Consider the following 23,180-nt stretch of genomic DNA (forward strand, 5'->3'; position numbering starts at 1 on the left):
AAACCAGCCTGGAGGCCAGATATTCAAACCATACTGTATGGCAGATACTTGAACCAATCCGGAAGACAGGTATACAAACCAGCCTGGAGGCCAGATATTCAAACCATACTGTATGGCAGATACTTGAACCAATCTAGAAGACAGGTATACGAACCAGCCTGGAGGCCAGATATTCAAACAATGCTTGAGGCCAGATATTTGAACCAGCCTGGAGGCCAGATAATTGTTTCTTTTAATGCTTAACTATCTTGAGGCCAGATATTTGAACCAGTCTGCAGGCAAGATTATTTGAACCAGTCTGGAGGCCAGATATTTGCACCATACTTGAGGCCATATATTCGAACCAACCTTGAACCATACTTGTGGCCAGATATTCAAACCAGCCTGGAGGACAGATATCTATGCAATAGTTTTATCTCTTGGCTCAAGCTAGAATAAAAAACAACAAGGAGCAGCCTTACACTTGCTGGGTAGAATTTTTCATCAGATAATTATTGTTATCTTCTGATTTTTTATGGAGAATCTTTTTCTTAAGCTCAATATAAGGAGTCGACAGTTTATAGAAACATTTTCGTCAGATGAGTGTCCGTCCTGCTTGACTCCTGTGTTTTTCTCCAGCTGCCATTGAAATGCCTTTGACATTGTAATTTATTTCTACATGTTACAGATCAGGCTCTACAAGCAGTACGGTACATTTTGCCAACAATCACATTGAAGAAATGTACAGTGACAATAATGATGATGATGAATATATTTGATGCATTTCCTCATGATACACGGTACCATTAAGATGCGTGAATAAGATCTAGACACAATCATTTAGAATGGTTTCTATATCTATTTCTGTCTGTTAATGTAATTTGTTCTCCGACTGGCAGAGTCTGCATAAAGTATAAAGGCATTAATATCTAACAACTATTTCCGAGGAAGATTGGAGAAAATTGAATCCTACTGCGTTATTTTCAGGGCTTTTTCTCCTTTAGCAGAAACTGAAATTTGGCTACATCTCAATTGAAAAAAAGAACATTTGTTTCCCAAAATAATGAAAAAAACAATAACAATGGAATCAATGTTTGTGCTGATGTTATAGTTGGTGTTAAAGATTGTTTGTTTCTAATAGTATGTCAATCTTTCATTATTTTGAAGCTTAAATCATTTACATATTTAATTTCCTTTCCTGCAGGCTGCTGCATGATAAGGCTTTACCTCTTACTCCAAATATTTCTGAAAAATGCCTGATAAATCAGTCCCCCAGATCTGACGTTGGATAAACAAACCCATGTTCTTACACTAGTGCTTTGCAAAAAACAAGGTCTGTGCAATATAAAGTCCAGAAATTGAACTAGCCCTGCATACTTTTTAACCAGTGCTTGTGCTAATTTTGACCACTGCATTTTGAGCTACCTTAACTGTCTCATCCCAGACTTGTGTAATCATCTTTTCATGTGGCAGAAAGTTTTTATTATGGGTTTGGCTAAAATTGGAATTCTAGACAAAACAAAAGGCCAAGCCCTAACATTATTATTTGTAACCCAATAGCCAGTTAGATTACAAATTGCACAAGCCGAGCAAATATTTAATTTGTGATGAGCTAAGTGGCGGAGGTTATCTTCCAGCTACTCCATTTACAAATTTATTTAACTGATGTAAGGGAGATCACTTCTTGAAAGTATTTCAGACAAGCTTTGATATTTACCTCCCTTGAGCTATGATCTCTCAAACAATTTTATAAGCTTTACTACAGAATTTCACAAAAGAAGAAATTTATCATTATTTTAATTTTGTTGTTGTCATATTTATCATTATCTTTTATCATCATCATCATCATCATCATCATCATCATCATCATCATCATCATCATCATCATCATCATCATCTTTTCCTAGGGCAATCATAATGATGGAATGTTTGCAAGACTTGTAGAAAGATTGTAGCTGTATTAGTATCAGTCAGTTGATGTCAGATTGTTTGCATTTTCTTGAGGTCACTGGCAAGCTATTTCGGAAGGAAGATTGTTATATTGGCTTCTAGAAATGTGAGAAATTTTAGCCAAATATCAGGGTTTTACTATTGCCATGAAATTGGAGCGGATATTCAACTATTTTTAGCTGATTTGGTTTCCTAGAAAAAAGGTTCAGCTTGTTCTGGGAAATCTCTGGTGTCGTTTATGATGGAATCCTTGAAACTTGATTGAAGACATATTGCTAGAGACAATATGCAAGGTGCATAACTCTGGCTTTAAGAATTATTAAATAATTTTGAATAATGTCCCTTCTTCAACTGAAAAGAAAAGACATATGTTAGCATTTACTCTATGGCAATGAGACCTGTATTGCATCATATTATTGTTTTCATGTAATTCATAAATACACATTTAGGCCCTTATTTTTTAATTCTGTGTTTAACAAACCACCAGGATTCACAACTGTTGTAGGATGAGGGGAAAAAATGATTAAAATTTTAAAACGCCATTTTATTTTTTAGTAGGAGCAGGCATCGACTTCATATTGCACTGCGCCAGTCCTTTGCTGTGGTATTGTAGCGTTAAGGTTCAGATATTATACAAGAAACGGGTAAAATCAGAGAAAACAGTGACATTATTATTTGATTCACATTTGTCTCCTATAGCCTCACCTACTGTAACATCAGGGTCTATTTTGATGAAATATTGGACCTTTTTAGCTCACCTGAGTACCAATTGCACAAGATGAGCTATTGTGATCAGTCTATGGCTGGTGTCTGTTGTCCACGTCCAGGGTCCACAATTGCTTATAAACATCATCTTCTCCTAAACCGCTTCATTTTCATGAAATGAAATGACGCTGCATTAAAACCTAAATAAGTTGAGGAGTTAAGCACTGTAGCCAGTCCCAATTACACAAATTATGCACAAACCTTATTAATCCCTCTAGGTAATAATTTCACACATTTTCCCAAAGGTGTGTTCCAAATAAATAAACAATTGCTAGGTGCTAAAATTTCCGCAATTTGTAAAAATTGCAATGACAGTTGAAATGAAATTTGATAAGATGTGAAAATTCCCGTTTATCACTCTTTACGCGTGATCGATATTAGTTGATAAGAGCATTATGAGAAGTTTATTGTGAGAAATGTGAATGAGTAATAAAAATATGAAGAAAGTAACGGTCCAATATTGGAATCTCTGAAAATAATTAATTCTTGTCACTTTGTATTGAACATATGAGCGACTTCCACAACCAAATACATAATTGGTGTCACAGTAAACAATCGGTTTGACGACTTCAAACTTAAAATTAACTGAAAGGCATTTTATAACAGACTGGAAAATTGAAACTAGGGTCATGCGAAATATCAGTTCACTCGAGGTTTTAGCTCGGACTCCGGCGTCCATAAGCGATCTCAGTTTTACTGTAAATATATATATATATATTTTAAATGCTCTTTTGTGACAAGTTAAGTAGTACTTAAATAGAGTAAGAGTTGCCCATTGTAAAATTTTAAACTGAATACAGATATTTAATGTTTTTATAAACCTGTTTGAAAAATGGAGATGTTCCCAAATCACAGCGGTGGAAAAAAAGAAATGTAGCATTTTCTATTTTATTTGTTTTCAAAATTGGGAATGTTTGGAGAAGCAGGTTTGTTAAGTGTAGAATAAAAAAAACGGTGGCCTTATCCATGATAAAGTATTTAATTTAGGGCTCAAATTAAAAAAATTCATACACTCATGGTACTTAGCAGGATTGTTTTCAGTGAAGGAATGTAATTATGCTAAAAAGATTAATTTTGGTCCACCCTCCTTTTCCGTTTACTTATGTGTCTACCAAATGACATGTTAATGTTCATCCTCTGACCCTTAGATGTGTTCTTATGAAATATTAGTACTAACTATGGTGAACATAAATCCTGTAAGAAAGAGATGGTGAAGTTGTCATCAGGCGGGAAACATGTGCCAGTCAATCATACTGTCAGAACGGGGTTCAGGTAGTTGTTGATGATGCAAGGTTAAATCTGCTGTTGGAGAGCGATAGTCGTCTAGAAGATTAGTTGTCCACCGCTCAAAAAAGTGGTCATGGGTTCAAGGCCCACCTGGGAATCTTTCTCATGGCCTCTCAAAATAGACATCTGAGTACTGGGACCATGATTACAAGCAGTTTTAACTCTAAGTTTAGGCTCAAGTGGCAAAACTGTTAATCTTCATCTCATTGTAATTTTCTTTCTGATTGAGTTTGGATGTTGAAATTATTCTTATAACTTCTTGAATTTTTATTTTGCCTTAATAACTGCTTGGTCTGAGTGCTTGTATTTTCAGAAACAGTCCTTAAATTTCCTTGTTCTGTCTGAAATAAAGTGCTTGTAGAAAAAAATGATTCATTTTTACAAAAAAAACGTTTGATCCTAGTGGATGCTTCATTAGTAACTCTTTGCCATTTGAATATGTTGGCGTGCGAGTGAGAGTACAATTATGGAACGGGTTTTTAGTCCCAAATTTTCCTAGACACTGGTTTATTAGTCGGCGCCCTTCTAGTATTGGGACTCGTGAAAATATGTTTTTCTATGACACTCGTGAAATAAAATACGATCTTACACTGAAATAAACAAATATCCTCTATATCCTTTGTTTTTAAACCTCCTACGCAGTAATCTCCCTTGGCAACAGCCAGTTTTGAAAAATTAACCTTGAGCTTAATTGTTTGTTTTAAAATGTCATTGTAAAAAATGAGATAATTTCCTCTTAATGTATTGTATATTTATCCCCGTTCTATTTACTCGAGAGTAAAATGTATTACAAAAAACATATACAATATTTAAAGCCAGGAATTCACATAACATGCCAGTACAAATAAAAGGTGAATTTCATGCTATTGAAATCTATGTATTAGACCATTGACTCTATTTCTTCCAAAGAAACGTGAGTATGTTTTTGGTATAATTTAGTTTGTACCGGAGGAATACCTTGGAAAAAACAGAATATCTATAATTCCGGGCTTTAACTATTGTAACAATATTATCAACCATAATGTCCTTCGAACATATGTATACCCAACATAATTATTATCTATGAAATATTAACCATTTTTGAGTTAATCTACATGCACGTTTTTCTTCAATTTTATTGCGCCGACTTGATGCTATGCATCAATTTTTTTCTTCTTCCATTTCTGTTTCCGGTTTTGTTTTTGCTGTAGTTTCCCAAAATGTGGCTTTTGCTTAATATAGACAGGTTGGCTACGAAAATGTGTAAACATTGCATTTAAGTAAATGGCATCAGTTCAGAAGGTGAGTCTGCCCTGATATCCTACCAAAAGTCAGTACGTGAGAGAAATCTCCTTATAACCTGTATTAGTACCAGCAGTTAAGCAGTGGACCATTTAGTTCAAAATGTAATAAGGAGGGCGAAAATGAATTAGACAATACATTGAAAACCTTAAAAGGACATTTGAATTTTAACAGGTAACAATCTCACAAATATGTGTTATTTTCATATTTTACTGTTAATAATTACTATAGCCTTTGAAAGTTATCTCATAGTTTGTAATTAACGATAGTCCTTGGAAATCGAATGTAGGTCCTCAAAATCTCCTTGAAAACTCCTTGAATTTTTTTGCGGGTCTGGCTGTTTGAACCCTGATGTATGGATGACGCCTATTGTCATTGGTAATAGCTTCCAAGGGCAATTTTAAGTCAAAACCCACTCCTTATACACGTACGTAACATGCGTAGATATCAAATACAAGTACATGAGAACTTGAGCTACGGTAAAAAAACAAACATATAAGTGATAAAGTTTTACATTGGTTTTTTTCCAAACCATCAAGATAGTTTTACATTATTTTTTTCCAAACCATGAAGATAGAGTGTTGCAGTTATGTTTATTTAAGGATTCATGATATCCACAAAATAGAACATTAAAACAGTTCACTGCAATTAAACTGCCAAATTTGTAATTACTCTCATCATAAATAGATAATCCCAGCAATCAACATTTAGGGCAGACTCACCTTCTGAACTGATGCCATTTACTTAAATGCAATGTTTACACATTTTCATGGCCAACCTGTCTATTTTAATGACTTGTATGCATCAATGAATAGGACAACATCGAACATAAACAAGTTTACTTGTATTTATTAATACCTAAACTGTTGATCTGGATGCCCCTTGAATTAGAAATGGCTAAGTAATATCTGATGACCGGAGAAATTAAAAAAAAAAATTACAAAAATTCAAACTTAAAATTTTTAGACTTGTATAAATTATATAAATATTTAAAAATTACTGTTGTCGATTTGTTATCCAAAAACTATAAAAAAAAAAAAAGACTGGCCTTACAAAGACATCTTTTGGCATTTCCTAGTAGATATTTATTTTATATTTATTCAACTGGAGCATTTATTTCTGAGACACAAAATCTATGGGTCAATCTAAAAATATCACTACTGTTAAGTCTAAAGGGGTTTCTTAGAGTTGAAACCGAAAACAAAACATACAAATCCCAAAGCACTCTTGTTAACATGTGTCCCAAAATAATAAATAAAAAATTGATCAGCTTACATCTGTGACATTGATGCAAAAGGCGTGATGAAAACAGAAAACTGATGTGTCACTCATTTTTTCATTTTTGGTTTTGCACTTTGTAAAATAAAAATCCAAAAATAGCATTATTAACAGACAGTTTAGCTTGTTTTTTTTTTGACACTTTGAAAAACGAAAAATGGTATATTTGAATCTTTTCCTTGTTTTGTATTCCTTGGTTATAATTGAAAAAACGGCAAAGGAAAAAATGATCAATTTTGTTTTTCTACTTACATATATATATATATATATATATAGTCAGAAGAAAAACCAAAATGGCTGTGTGTGTTTGTTTTTCGATTTTCACTTTAAATTATAGCAAAACGAAAAACAAAAGGACAGTATATACAGAGACCCATAAAGTTTTTCAAGGAGAGTTCAATGTTAGTTGGCTTTATGTTCATGTTTAAAATAAGGAGGTTGGGAATTGCGTCATTGCACTTGCCTTAACTGAGATTCAACTGTATTGTGTTTTTAATACAATTCATTAAATGTATGTGATAAATTTTGTCTTAGGTTTATTTTTGTTTTTAATGGTTTTAAAAAAAGATTATTAAAAGCACTCTTTAAAATAACTGCTAGAAACAAACTTTTTGCAAATTGATATCAATTGATGTCCTCGAGCTTTTATGTTGTTGTCAGTGAATATGTGTTATGCTCTATTCCGTTTCAGCTTATAATTCTTGCTGAGTAATGTTTATTGCTAGGCTTGCACTTTGAGTTGGAGGGTACCTGGGTCAAAAAGAGACCAAATCAGTTGATAGTTCAAGCATGATTTGACTGCCTCAGAACCCAGAATACTAAACTGGCCCTGTTGAATAAGATAGTAGCTAACTATCACAAAATGTTACAAGTACATAACTTGTATATCTTCAGTAATGGAGGAAATAAAGAAGATAGATAGATAGATAGATTACTTGTAATTAATAACTAACCAATAGACTGTGAATGAAGTCAATGGTGTATGAATGACCCTTTGATTAACTTAAGTTGTATATTGAATATCACCCCAGACCCTCCTTAGTCCATTCAGGACCATTATAAATGCTTAGATAGATCACGGACCTATAAACCATAGATTGGCAACTGCCCAATATCGGTGAAACGATAAGAAATAATAATTTACCCACAATCTTTAGCGCGTGCTCGGCAAATATCGGAAAATTCTGCCGAATCTCCGATCGGTGATTAACGGCTATCTTCGGTTATTTCCGCCAACTCTGCTAATAATGCCTTGTTCGTAATATATTTAATTATAAATAATAACTGTGATTTTAATCAGATTCAATTGGACTATTATCAACTCAAATAAAAGTACCGCGCATTTGAGTCAATTTTAATTAATGTTTTCCTACATGTATATATTCGGCCGTTGTCGGACATCTCGAAAATGACCACACGGTAAGATCTCGAAATGAAATCCCGCTGCACGCGTGAGTTTGAGATTATCGCATTAATACAGATGAGAGTTGCCAATCCATGGTTTATAGGTCCATGAATAGATTTCCATTGTAAAATACAATCAAATAAAACTAACATTTCTGTTTGGTAATCATGGGAATCACACAGAATACATCTTTTTTTTTATATCAAATGCCAAAAATACTAGTACAAAGAATGAAGCATGTTGTTTACTGTATTTGGAACTATAGTAAAAGAAAATAAAGAATATTTGGCAAGATTGTTGATCATATAAAATGTTTCGTTTTTTTTTCAATCTTGATGCCCATAACCTATTTGTCCACGGATGCTAAACATAGTAACAATTGGGTATGGCCTTCATCATCATCATCATCATCATCATCATCATCATCTCCATCATCATCATCATCATCATCATCATCATCATCATCATCATCATCATCATCATCATCATCATCATCATCATCATCATCATATCATCATCATTGTTGTTGTAGTCATCATCATTATCAGATTGTGATTATAACACATATTTACAGTCTCTGTGTTCCTCTGCCTTCGTTGCTTTAAATATGCAAATAACCTTGAGAAATCACAGGAATCTGAACAGAGAACAGTGTCCATGTACAATTTACATAGTACGTGCAAAATGCCTCATATAGTTTCATCAAATTTTGTTTAATATTGTGAATAAGCAAATGTTCATTGGAATTAATTCAAAGATTAACGATCATAAAATGACTGTTTTATGGTCATTTTCTGACAGAATATTGGCAAGACTAATGGAACAATTAAAGCTATTTCAGTAGGAAGATTGTTATGCTGACTTCTACAAATGAAATGGGGAATTTTAGCTAAATGTCAGGGTTTTAAAATTGTCATGAATTTGGAACAGATATTCAACTTGATTTTTTATTTTTAGCTGGTTTCTTTTCAAAGGAAAATGGGTTGGCTTCTTAATGGATAGCGTTGGTGTCTTTAGTGACGGAATCGTTGAACTTTGAATGAAACATTTATTTCTAGATACAATATTCATAGCAAGCTGTCCTTAACATGCTTATTTTATGTTTAAAAGGTGTCATTTCACTGACGGATATACTCTTACTACATTTAAAGTGCAAATTGATATTATTTTCATTGTAATGCACCAATTCAAACGTCAAATGCAATAATTCTTGTAAAGTCTTTCATGAAATACTGATCCAGATCTGACAGATCATTTACGTTACTATTCTGTAGTTATTCATATTGTGTCTAAGAATATCTTGACATTATTTCAAGCTCTGTTTATTTAATTCTTATAGTTATAGTAACCATAAAACAAAAATATTGTACATGTTCTGATAATAATTGTTTTCATTGAAGGAATATAATTATGCTAAATATATATTTTGGTCCACTCTTCTTTTCTTTTTACTAATTCTTCTACCAAGTGTTCATCCTCAGTCCCTTGGATGTGTTATTATTAGGGATGCAAACGAAAATTCAAATATTCGATCGAACGTTTGATATTGGAATGTCAAAATCAGTATTTGAATATTCGATGGTTTGTTGTTGAATAGATATTTATAACAATAAACCTTTTGCTTACAACTGTGCTGTTGTGTATAAAGTTCTGAAGTCCTGTGTGTACAACAATTGGCCCCTAATACCAGAGGCAATTATGTGATGACAAAACACCATACATGCATCATATGTCATATAGGGACATATCGTGAGGTACTATAAAATGTCCCCATAATTTTAAAATAACTGGCTATTAGACAAGTGACATAAAAACATTTAAGGAATCTGAGCATCAACACCAATGTGTTGTCTTGGCTTCAAATTAAGCTGTGCAATACTGCTTAATTTGCCATGATGATATAAAAGACATGTGCTAGTTATGTGATATGAACTGTTTTCCATGTTTCAATATATCATATTCCTGTTTTGAAATGTAACTGTATAGTATAGCATTTTATGATATATTTCCTGTATTTTAGTACAAAAGATGAGTCAAAATCTACGTCTGTTTTTATTTTACTATATTACTAAATAAACCGAGTTGGTTTGGTTTATCTATAATTATACTCAGTAAGATCAATCCCAGAACAAGGTTGCTCGTCCTATGGATGACCCTCTGAAAAACTGTCATTCAACCAGGAATCTATCTAATTTCGTATTGTTTACAAATATGAATGCAGTGGAATTGAAATTATTTGATTTTTTTTTTTATTTGTTCAAAATTTAAAATATCTTTATTTTCTTTCTGAAAATGGGGAATTTCAGGGGCTAAATTGGAGAAATCAGGGTCTGTCGCACATATGGGCTACGACAAAGAAGGGTAAAAATGCCACAGCTATTACTTTAGCAATTAACAGTTTGCTACAACTTCTTGACAATGTATTTTGGTACATGTCTCATGGCCTCTCAGAATGGTCATCTGAGTACTGGGATGATGACTAGGAACAGTCTCAAGTCTGAGTTCAGACTCGAGTGGCAAAACTGCAAATTCTTCATTTCATTAAAAAAAAATTCTAATTGTGTTTGGATGTTGAAACTATTTGAAATGGAACAATTTTTCACATTTTTAGTAAACTAATTATTGTTTGTTATTTAATAAAAGTGCTATCTGATTCTGAGTCTAGACTTGGACTTGAGACTGCGTACTTGTAATGATGGCCCCTGGTCTCATCCCAGGAAGTGGGTTTCTACAAACTATCAGGTTGCGTCACTATTGTGGTAATGGAAATCAGTATAAACTTACTATCTAAACTAAACAAACTGTTCTGTACTTTACTAAAGTATCATTGCCAAAGAGCAGAAGGATAGTTTACTTGAGCAGTAACAGTTGGATTATTCCCCTTGGTTTGTACTACTTCATGTTCAGCTGTTGGTTGATGTATTGAACTTCTTTTGAAGTTCATTGATACATTGGGGCAATAAGAAACCTTTGAACTGAAATGATATCACAGAAATAATTATTTAATTTTTATGGTTAGGCCACTACTTTTATATAAATTGGTTTACAAAACCGGCGGGTCTAATTTTCCGAAAAGTACAAAAAAAATAAAAAATGATTTTCACTTTTTTTTTTCAAAATTACTTTCCCGACCGTATTGATTTTGGTGTGAAACGAAAGAAAAACGAACAGATAAGAGTACGAATGCAGTAGATCTCGACTGGTTTGTTGTATTCGCAAATTTATAGTGATAGCATGTGTGCCAGTCAACTGTTATGGCAGCGCCGTTGGCAATGGTAGAATTGACGATAGCAGTCATTCGTTGTATGAAATAATTAATTTAAATATGCAGGAGTTGTTAAAATAACAATAGCAATAAACATAAGCAAATTTAACAGCGGACACGAACAATAACTGCCACGTGATTGTTGTTTTTCCCCGCCCATTTAGGTCATGAAAATATTGTTGTTTATAGATAAAAAATAAGTGTCAGCGGCTGCCATCGAATAAGTAGACACAAATATCTAAAAACTTGTGTGAGAAAAACATTTTATAACATGTTATGGTTAATATCAAATAACAGTGCACTAAGTGTGAGTGGTGAAATCGAAAGTAAAATTTCTAAGTTGACACCGGTGACCTAGTTTCACAAGTTCGGTCGGTGGTGTTTATGGATTTTAAATCACAGAATGGTTTGGAAATACTTGTCATTGAGTCAATGTAAAGCTTGTGTTTATTCTAGATTACATGTTTATTCATGTTTGGGATAGAAGAGTAAAAACAATGACAGAGTTAAACACATGTGTCAATGACATTTACTAATGCCTGCGAGTTGTGTGCAGAACATTTAGATAAAACAACACGGAAAACTATTTTGAATAAGACCATTTCAATTTGTAATGAGATTGATAGTTCACTGTTAATGAAATTTGTTGCTGTAACCAAGGAATACTCTTTAAAATGAAAAATAAACAAGCATTAAGTATAGATGCCCTGTGAATGCATGTATACACAAAATGGCGGAGTTGGAAGAAGATGAAAATATCCGATACATAATTATGGATTTCTCTGTCAGTTTACTATCATTGGTACATAATGTTAAGTCACATACTAGATTTATTATTTTGCTATGTGATTTTAATGTACTGATGTGGTAATTTGCTGCAAGATTTATATATGAAATGGATTTGGTGAACATCCCATGGTAAATATCCCTGTCTGAAAATATGCGGACTTTGCATGGATCGGGTATCATGCAACTAGTACCAAGCATGGTAAGGGTTATTAAAACTCAAATCTAGATCAAGTTTGGTTTTTAGTTTTTCAGGAACTGTTTTCATAATTTTAAAACTCAAATGTCTTCATAATCTGTTATTTCCTTATTTTCAAAATTGGTAATTAATTCACTTTATTGACATTTTCCAATATTGAAAAAACTGAAACAACATTTAGAAAATGTAATGTATTGTTTTAATACAGTGCAATTTTTGTGTATTTTAATACGTAAAATTCGCTTTTTCTTCTTTTTTATATTTTTATATTGGTCAGTTTTTAAGTGTTCTGCATTCACTTTTGCTTGAGCATACCCTTAAAGCTAAACAAATGTCATGCTGAGTGATATTCAATGCATCTTTGATAGTTTATACGTGTAAACATGTTAAAATGTCAAGTAAATGATATAAATTTTCAATGTTTTGTTCTCTGATTTTCACCCTTTAAGAGTATGTTTTGTGACTTTTTTCCTTTTTTTTTTCTTTTTTTCGACCACCCGGTGGACATTTTTACCAAAAATTCTTGTAAACCAAAAAATAAAAAAGGAGTGGCCTTATTATGCGATACATTTTGAAGGTTTCCTTGTCATTGAAACTCGCGTGATATTTGCCATCTTTTTGTTTGACATTTAAAAGCATATATATGTATATTGTAGCTTAGTTGACATTAAATAATTCATTGAGGTTAGCCCTCAACCTTCAACTAGAGTGGAAATTACAAAAAAGGCAGGTAAATAAATATTGGAAGTACAAGCTGTTACAAAGGTTAGCCTGCCAATCAGAACAGGAAGCCACTCCCCCTTTGGAATACTGTATTTATAATGGAGAACATGGCTAAGGCTGGCTATGCAGTAAAGTTCAATATCTTAGTATATTGAATTGACTGCCATCAAATTCATATTTCTACTGAGTGCTTTGGTTTAGTTGTCAAACCAATTTCCTTGGTAGAATAGTGTGCTCATTAGCTACAACTGCCGGAACAAAGGAGAAAAAGATTTAAAGAGAATCCAAGAAATATTTAAAAAAAATCTTCACAAACACATTTGAGGCAAAGAGTCTAGCACACCAGAAGAAAAGAAACACAAATAAACATCAAACTTTTGCGAAATTTGTGATTTTGATTGTTTTCGTCAAAAAGACAAAAGAGCAAAATGGCAAGCTGCGGAGTAGAAATTAACAAAGATGTTATGGACATCAACTCACCAGAGATCCAGATGGTGAAAACTGCGCTGAAGGACTCGCAATTGAAAACGGGCATGCAGCAGCTACTGTCCCAACTGGTGAAGATGGTACCCGAAAATATGGAGGACAAGCTCGTGAGTTTTTCCATGCATTGTACTTATTGTCATACATCTTTGCTTGCTCTTCAACATTGTTTTGGAAGAGTAACCCACGAGTTATTCACTATATTTCATGCATTGTAATGTGTCCTCAAAACATCCAACACAAACTAGAGAGATTTGAGCTTGCATCTGTTGCATTCTTCATCATATGCTTCGTCTCTCATAAAAAACAACTCGAAGAGTTAAAAGTACTTAAAGTACTTATAATGTTGTGTCAGTTTGTGTTGATCATGGTCGTATTGTTGGTTTGCTGAATCAGTCATGTTTGTTATTGAAGGTGATGTCAATACCTTTCTAACTCATCTGTATTTTAAAAGGATTGGTGTTGTTGATGGTAAAACATTAGATAATTTTTATCATAATTTAAGTGGTGCTAGAAGTAATCACATGAAACTTGGTACACATATTCACAATTACTTCAGGTACATGACTGTGCAATAAGTTGCGTTCATTACTCTGTCCAAAATATTTATTGAAATTTGTCTTTTGATTGACCGAAGAACTAGTACCATTCCGCATCATCTCTTCAATGCTTTTGTTACATTTTTCGTCTCTTTGGTGCCAATCAATCATTGTTGACAAAGTTGCAGTGTGATGTAAGTGTAGAGAATATGTAAACATCATTGATTAGGAATTGAAAATCAAAATTTAAAAACTGATCAAAATAAGCGGTGTAAAGCATTAAATGTGCATCCACATGTAAATTGCTATACTTGTATTAACAAAAAAACATGGTAAAATATTAAATTTGTTTGACAAAACAAATTATTCCTAAATCTTCTAATGCATTTTGATTAAAATCGTGATTGTTAGACTGAAGTGTTTTGTGCAATTTCAATTTGAAACTATTTTTATGTTGTTGAATGTTGTCCATAAGTTGCAGTAATTGTTGAACATGCTGTGTCTGATGTGTGAGTCACATTCTTCAGACAGTTTACATGTTCAATTAAATTGCTTGATATTGTGTGTTATGTTTCTCAGTTATGTACGTTTGGTCTTTCTTTCAGTATATAAAAATATGTAATGAATATGCTTGTGTTCCTGAACATATCTTATGTTGAAGAAAATATTTATTAATTCAGTAATACATCCTTTACACATGGTATTTGCTCAGAAGGGGTGTGTCACTTTATCTACAATTTCATTGGTCAGATGTTGGGGGTTTGTGAGTCACTGATTGGTTGAAATATTGAGGGTGTGTAAGAAGTCAGGATGTAGAATGATTTCATAAAAAAGAATATTGTGAAAGCGGCAGAGTCAATATATTTTACTTGTATTCAATATTGGTTTGTATTGGATCTAACTATGATGTAGCTAAACGGATTTCTTGTTATTACAGTACTAACTCAACAATATAGTGAACAAAGTCAATGATGTATATGACCCTAAGATTAACTAAGTTGTATATTGAATAGCACCCCAGAGCCGCCTTAGTCCATTCAGGACTATTATTAATGCTTAGATTAGATTTTCATTGTAAAATTTGTAAAAAAAATCTGATATAATTATTGCTGTTGTTGTCGCCATCATCTTCTTTATCATCATAAAATAATATTATAATCATCATCATCATTGTCGTCATTGTCATCATTGTCGTCATTATCATCATCATCATCATCATCATCATCATCATCATATCATCATCCTTGTCATTGTAGTCATCATCGTTATCAGATTGTGATTATGACACATATTTACAGTCTCAGTGTTCCTCTGCCTTTGTTGCTTTAAATATGCAAATAACCTTGAGAAATCACAGGAATCTGAACAGAGAACAGTGTCCATGTACAATTTATATAGTATGTGCAAAAGGTCTGGAATAAAGCAAATGCTCATTGGAATAAATTCAAAGATAAACGATCAAATCATGACGTTTTTTATGATCTTTTCCTAGCGCAATAATAATGATGGAATGTTGGCAAGACTTGTGGAAAAATTGTAGCTGTTTTAGTATCAGTCAGTGTTGTTGTCAGATTGTTTGCATTTTCTTGAGGGCACTGGCAAGCTATTTCGAAAGGAAGATTGTTATGTTGGCTTCTAGAAACGCGAGAAATGTTAGCTAAATGTCAGGGTTTTACTATTGCCATGAAATTGGAGCGGATATTCGACCAGATTTTTCTTTTTTAGCTGGTCTGTTATTCAAAGAAAATAGGTTCCGCTTGTGATGGGAAATCCCTCAGGTGTCGTTTTTGTGGCAGCATCATTGAACCAGGAATGAAACACGTATTTCTACAGACAATATGTATAGCAAGCTGCATAACTCTGGCTTGAAGAATTCTTAAATAATATTTGGATAATGCCCCTTTTTCAACTGAAAGATAATGACGAGCATTGGCATTTACTCTGTGACGCTGAGACCTGTAGCGCCTCATATTATTGTGTTCGTATATCTCATAAAAACACATTTACCCCATAATGAAATATTTAATTTGGTCCCAAATTTTAGGAATTGTCCATGCAATTTAATACTTCCTGTATTATACATGATATTAAATTTTTGCTTAAAATGTAGGTGTTATTTCACTGACGGATATACTCAGTAGTCAGTACATTAAAAATGCAAATGTATATTCACATTGTAATGCACCAATTAAAACAAAATGGAATAATTGTGTCAGTCTTTCATGAAATACTGATCCAGATCTGACTGGTCATTTCCATTTTCTAAACATTATTCACATTGTGTCTAAGAATAGACTTTACATTAATTCAAGCTCTAGTTATTTAATTGTGATAGTTTCAGTAACCATAAAACAAAAAATATCATACATTTATGATACTGAGTATAATTGTTATCATTGAAGGAATGTAAGTATGCTAAATATATTTGGTCCATTCATCTTTTCTATTTACTATATTTGTCTACCAAATGACATATGTAAATGTTCATCCTTTGACCCTTGGATGTGTTATTATGAAATATTAGTACTAACTATAGTGAATATTAATCTTGTAAGAAAGAGATGGTGAAGTTGTCATCAGGCGGGAAACATGTGCCAGTCAATCATACTGTCAGAACGGGGTTCAGGTAGTTGTTGATGATGCCAGGTTAAACACTGCTGTTGGAGAGCGATAGTCGTCAAGAAGTTATGTTGTCCGCCTCTCAAAAAAGTGGTCATGGGTTCAAGGCCCACCTGTTAACCTTTCTCATGGCCTCTCAAAATGGACATCTGAGTACTGGGACCATTATTACAAACAGTCTCAAGTCTGAGTTCAGACTCAAGTGGCAAAACTGCAAGTCTTCATTTCATTGTTACTTACTTTCTAATTGAGTTTTGATGTTGAAACTATTTGAAATGGTACAATTCTTCACGTTTGTTTTTGTAATACGAATGAATTGTTTGTAATTAAATAAAAGTGCAATCTGATTCTGATTCTAGACTTGGACATGAAACTGTGTGTAATCATGGTCCCTGGTCTCAACCCAGGAAGTGGGATTTTACAAACAGCTTGTCTCACTATCGGTGTAACAGACAGGGTTTCTAAAAACGGACAATTTGCCTATCTGGAATGATTTGACTTTGCCAGACTAATGGCAGTTACAGAAAATGGCTCAAAAATTGGTCCAGAAATCTTTTTTTCAATTTCGGTCCAAAATGGCTTAGTTGGTAAAAAAACAACAGAGTTTGTAATAAAAAAAACGGAATTTGTAATACACAAACAGTGTTCGTCATACCACATCCCTGCACAACCAGGTTGTGATTGCACTAACTTACAGATCCGTAATCAAAGTGATATCAGATACGCCGTCTTTTTTATAAAATGTAATGAAGAATTCATTGTCAGTATCAAATCTATAGAAGCCCTGATTAATATGAATAGAGTTTTATCTGTTTATCAAAAATTATCAGTTGAATGTTGGTCCAATGTTGTAGCATTAAGCAAATAAACCACGATACTGTTATACTTTTTGTCATCTGACTGCTTCCCGTCGCCTCAATTAATTACGATCGAAGTGTTCCTTGTTAAGTAACAGTTGGATTATTCCCCTTGTTATACTTTGTACTACTTCATGTTTAGCTGTGTGTTGATTTATTGAACTTCTTTTGTAGTTCGTTGATACATTGGGTAATTAGCAACTTTTGAACTGAAGTGATATCAAAGAAATAATGTTTTATATTTTACGGTAATTTATTGATACATTTTGAAGGTTTACTTGTCATTGAAGCTCACATGATATATGCCATCTTTTTGTTTGACATTTAAAAGCATAAATTTTATATGCATAGTATAGCTTAGTTGACATTGAATAATTCATGGAGGTTAGCCCCCAACCTTCACCTAGAGTGGAAATTTCAAAATAAGCAGGTAAATAAATATAGTATAAAGTACAAGCTGTTACAAAGGTTAGCCTGCCAATCAGAACAGGAAGCCACTCCCCCCTTTGGAAATACTGTATTTATTATGCAGCACATGGCTAAGGCTGGCTAAACAGTAAAATCCAATAACTAAGTATATTGACTGCCATTAAATTCGTATTTCTACTGAGTGCTTTGGTTTAGTTTTCAAACCAATTTCCTTGTTGATATTTTAGAAGAATAAGATAAACATAATAAGGAAGTTAACAGAAGAAATACATTGAGAATATAGAAACTGTAGTGTTTCTCATCAGCTTCAAGTACTGGCCTTTAACAGACGGAACAACAAAGGAGGAAGATTTAAAGAGAATTGAAGAAATATTTCAAGAATTTCTTCACAAACGCATTTGAGGGCAAAAGACTAACACATCAGAAGGATAGAGACACAAATAAACATAAAACTTTTGTGAAATTTGTGATTTTGATCGTTTTCGTCAAAAAGACAAAAGAGCGAAATGGCAGGCTGTGGAGTAGAAATTGATAAAGATGTCTTGGACATCAACTCACCAGAGATTCAGATGGTGAAAAATGCCCTGAAGGACTCGCAAATGAAAACAGGCATGCAGCAGCTACTGTCCTATTTCATGAAGATGGTACCCGAAAATATGGAGGACAAGCTCGTGAGTTTTTCCATGCATTGTACTTATTGTCATACATCTTTGCTTGTTCTTCGACATTATTTTGGAAGAGTAACCCACAAGTTATTGACTATATTTCATGCATTGTAATGTGTCCTCAAAACATCCAACACAAACTAGTGGGATTTGGGCTTGCCTTTGTTGCATTCTTTATGCTTCATCTTTCATAAAAAACAACTTGAAGAGTGTCAGTTTGTGTTAATTATGGTCATATTGTTGGTTTGCTGAAACAGTCAGGTTTGTTATTGAAGGGGAAAGCAATATGTTTCTAGCTCGTCTTTGTCATAAAATAGTCTTGATATTGTGAAAGCATTGATGTTGTTGATGGTATAACATAAGATAGTGCTGGTCATAATTTAAGAGCCGCTAGAGGTATTCACATGAAACTTGGTACGCTTATTCACAATTACAATACATCTGTTATAGAGTGTTACTCTTTACAAAATGTTTATGGAGTAATGCCTTTGCGATTGACTGAAAAGCTAGAACCGTTCAACATCCTCTCTTAAATGCTTTTGTTACATTTTTTGCCTCTTTGATGCCAATGAATCTATGTTGACAAAGTTGCAGTATGATGTAAGCTAAGAGAATATGTAAACATCAATGATTAGGAATTGATAATCAAAATTGATCTTCGAAATTATAAGACAATCCATGGCAATTTATGATCAATTATGAAATCAAAATTTTAAAACTGTTCAAGACATGGGGTATAAAAGCATTAAAAAGCGCATTTACATGTAAATTGCGTAGTAGCTATTATTTCTAAATAAAGATCCATAAAATATTTCATTATTTATTTAACATAAACAACTAAATTCAAAATTTGAAAAAAAATATGTTTCTAAAACTGCTAATGCATTTTGATTAAAATCGTGATTGTTAGACTTAAATGTTTTATGCAATTTCAACATGAAATACAAACTGTTTTTATTTTGTTTTAATGTCATCCATTAGTTGCAGTAATCGTTGAACATGCTGTGTCTGATGTGTGAGTTGCACTACAGACAGTTTAAATTTACATGTTTAATTGCTTGATATTGTTTTTTCAAGTTCCTTGTACATGAACTCTTTACTATCAGTTAGGTTTTTATCTTCCTTTCATTATGTAGATATATATGTAGGAATATGTTTGTTTTCTTATAATGAAGAAAAATGTATTATATTCTTCAGTAATACATCCTGTACGCATGGTATTCACTCAGAGGTGTGTCACTTCTTCTCAAATTTCATTGGTCTGTTGTTGGGGGTTTGTGAGTCACTGATTGGTTGAAGTATTGAGGGTGTGTAAAAAGTCAGGATGTAGAATGATTTCATATAATAGAATATTGTGAAAGCAGCTGTGTCAAATTTCTTCTGCAATGTTGATAGAAGTTACAAAGACATCTTTTGGCATTTCCTAGTAGATATTTTTGTTTTATTGATTCAGCGGGAGACATTTTATTTCTGAGACGCAAAATCTCAGGGACAATCTATAAATATCACTACTGTAGTCTAAAGGTCTTGGTTACTGGTTTTCAAGGAGAGTTCAATGTTAGGTGGGTTATGTTGATGTTATAAATATCAAGGTTTGGAATTGCGTCATTCTGGTTGCCTAAATGAGATTGAACTGTATGGTGTGGGGTTTTTTTTTAACAATTCATTAAATGTATGTGATAAATTTTGCCTTAGGTTTATTTGTATTAAATTGATTAAAAAAAAAGATAATTAAAAGGACTTGTCAAAATGACTGTATGAACATAAATGTGTGGTGGGGTTTTCAATCTTGATTATTTGTCCTCTTATGCTAAACATAGTATTGATTGGGTATGGCCGAGCTGAGCTGTCTGGACCATCAATGCATATTTGTACATATGTAATATTATGAACACCAAATGGTCAGTCAGATATTTCAGTTGTTAAGCATAATTTGGTTTAGTGATTAAGAGTATACAAATACTGTACAGAACTTATGTAAAGATTAGATTAAACATAAGGTTTTCATGTAAAACATACATCTAAAGATAAATTAACATGTTATCCTAAAAAACATGAGAACAACATGAAGCAAATTCAAATTATGTTATAATGAGGTTCATTATGAATATGATAATAATGATAATCATCATTTACTCCATAAAAACCCACTATGAAGCTTTTAACATGAAATGATTGATCATGTGCCCCCCCCCCCCCCCCCCCCCGTATGTTTTTTTTGCTGTAGCTTTTAAGAGATTTCTCATCATCCAATGTAACTTGAACTAACTCAAAATGATACGGATGTAGATTATTCAGATAACATGCATGTACTATGTCGTTATTGCTTGCTAATCAGTTGTTACAGTTGTTGACTACTTCTAAATAACACAGATGCTGACGTTTATAGTAATCATGTACAAATCTACTTCAGATAACTACAACTTATAGCTGATATGGCTAACATTGCCGAATGAAATGTATGAAATACCATTGATGTTAAAACATCTGAATTATAAATGTAAATCATGCTTGTTATCTGAATTGTGACTTATTAAACTAAGGATTGTGTGCACTGTTCTGAAAACTCATATTTGATACAACTATTCCCAGCAAATAAAGTGTGTCTTTATTTTTGCAAAAGAATTACTAGGAGAATAAAGGTTAATAGATGTATGTAATGTAGATGGGAGTTATGTTATGTTTTGCAAGGTGACTAGGTACATGGATATGATCAGCCATACAAGCTGCCTGGCATTCTACAAGTATTTCATCATCACCCCTCCCAATCTGGGAAAAGTATTGGAATTCTCTCACAGACTGGGGCTCTTGTATTGATCCCGGAACTGGCATCACTTTATAACATGTGGGAAATAGAAGATAAACCAGTCCCTGAAAAAGTCTGTTAATGGAAGCCATGTTGTGATTTTGTCATACCATTTCTGGCTTCATACTTAGAGCTGAATGAAATAGCCAATTTAATTTTGGAATTAAAATTATTGAACACCAGGCAAAGTTTGGATTTAAGATTAAAACTGAATTATTGGAAGCCTTTCATAAATTATTGGACTATACATGGTTTGAAAATTCAATAGATATCAATTTAGCGACATTTTAGGTCTGAACATATACTGGAGTCACCAGTGTGTGATAAAACCTCAAGAAAACACACATCTGTTAACCTGTATACCTGTGAATGAATCTTGCATACTTGACTACTCAAGCAGAGCAAGCTGGGAGGTTTTTGTGATGTTTTTGGATCTCTAAATGTGTCTGACCTCCTGACCTTGATTTTAGTATTGTTCATTGATTAAAGGGTCAGTAGTGTTTACTATCAGTGTTAATAAACAAAAAAATATTTCATTTATTCTATGGTATACAATGTTAAAGTTAAGTTAAGAACGATTATCTATAAATAGTGAATTGTAAAATACATAACGTGCTGTTTTCAAGTTGCCTATCCCCAAAAAACAAAGGGATATTTTGAAATAATGACAGTTATCAGGACAGTTTTGTTTATATTCAGTGTTTGAGTGACATTGCAAGTCAACTAGTAAAGTTGGAATACGGAACATATAGTGATTTAAAGATATTAAAATAGCGTTATATTAAGTGACTCATAGACGTACAATACACCTAACATACCTGTATGTTTTAAATAAGCCAGATTGTGTTCGAAAGGGACATTATTAACGGGTATTGTGATCATTCTTGTTTTTACCTCGTACATTTAACTGTTAACCTGTGTTAAAAAGTTTATTTCATTATTTTCTTAATTGTTTCATTCACATTACAAAGCAACTCAATTCAGCTCAAAGGACATTTGCCTGAATTTATATAGACTAAGGTAAAAGGATTCGTATCTCACTTAAAGTGAAAGTAACACATTTATAAAAAAATGTCGGGAGGAGTTAAAGTTGCTAATCCACAATTAAATCGGGCCTTCAGCGAAGATGCTGGGCGGGAGGTAGCAAAACGCCAAAGGCCGAAGTTGAAGCGATCGCTTAGTGCCAATGTGCGGCTAAGTTTTGAGGAAAAGCGGAGAAAGGTAATGGCGGGAACCGATTCTTCACATGCTATCTTGTTATTGTTCTGTATTTGGAATGTTACAGGTTTAGTACTGTCTAATATTACCTTATTCACTTACTAATCAGTTTAGAAAAAGACATTGCAAAAACAGACAGAGCCTTTTGTAACATACCATATTGTGAACTCCTGCAGATTATATCTGCCTGAATATATATATACAGTCAAAACCTGTTTGCTGATATTCTAGGGACCGACAAAAATACTTTGAGCCTCGCGAATATCGAGCCAAGCAGAATGCTGACGAAGAGTAAAACAATATTGGTCCTTTTCATACAGCTCCAGCCAATAAGAAAATCGAGCCAAGCGATATCGAGCCAACAGGTTTTGACTGTATATGTATGATTGTGCTGACTTTCATCTTTCAGTCTGAATCATGACAAGCAAACTTTTACGCCGGAAAAAATCAGTAAGTTAGATATTTTTGTCCTGCAGACTCGGTTATGTTCTCTTTGTGGAACTGTTTCGAAGTGTTTCTGTGTACTGCAGTTTGTGTTCTCATTGTTCAAAGTTCATGTTCAGGTATTGATTCTGATTAATATTGTTTGTAATGTTTTGGCAATCAGTTCACAACCTGTTTGTGCCATCCTCGTATTGTTTGTGCA

General features: G+C 33.1%; 1 protein-coding gene across 4 annotated transcripts in view; it reads left to right on the top strand.

The window, feature by feature from the left end:
- Nucleotides 1-23,180, top strand: part of LOC128211498 (hexokinase-2-like) — a 52,224-nt gene that overhangs the window by 10,949 nt on the left and 18,095 nt on the right. Inside the window, exon 1 of one of the 4 annotated variants that reach the window (XM_052916357.1) lies at nucleotides 13,332-13,511. The exons of 1 other annotated variant lie outside the window; for it this stretch is intronic. In XM_052916357.1, the coding sequence (XP_052772317.1) occupies nucleotides 13,347-13,511 (165 nt within the window). In that variant the 5' untranslated portion in view covers nucleotides 13,332-13,346. Of the gene's footprint in view, nucleotides 1-13,331; nucleotides 13,512-17,963; nucleotides 18,517-20,986; nucleotides 22,538-23,180 lie in introns of those variants that run through there. 2 more of the 4 variants (XM_052916356.1, XM_052916358.1) reach the window with 2 other exon arrangements.

Source organism: Mya arenaria, chromosome 12 (genome assembly GCF_026914265.1).
Source record: "Mya arenaria isolate MELC-2E11 chromosome 12, ASM2691426v1".
NCBI classification, from domain to species: domain Eukaryota; kingdom Metazoa; phylum Mollusca; class Bivalvia; order Myida; family Myidae; genus Mya; species Mya arenaria.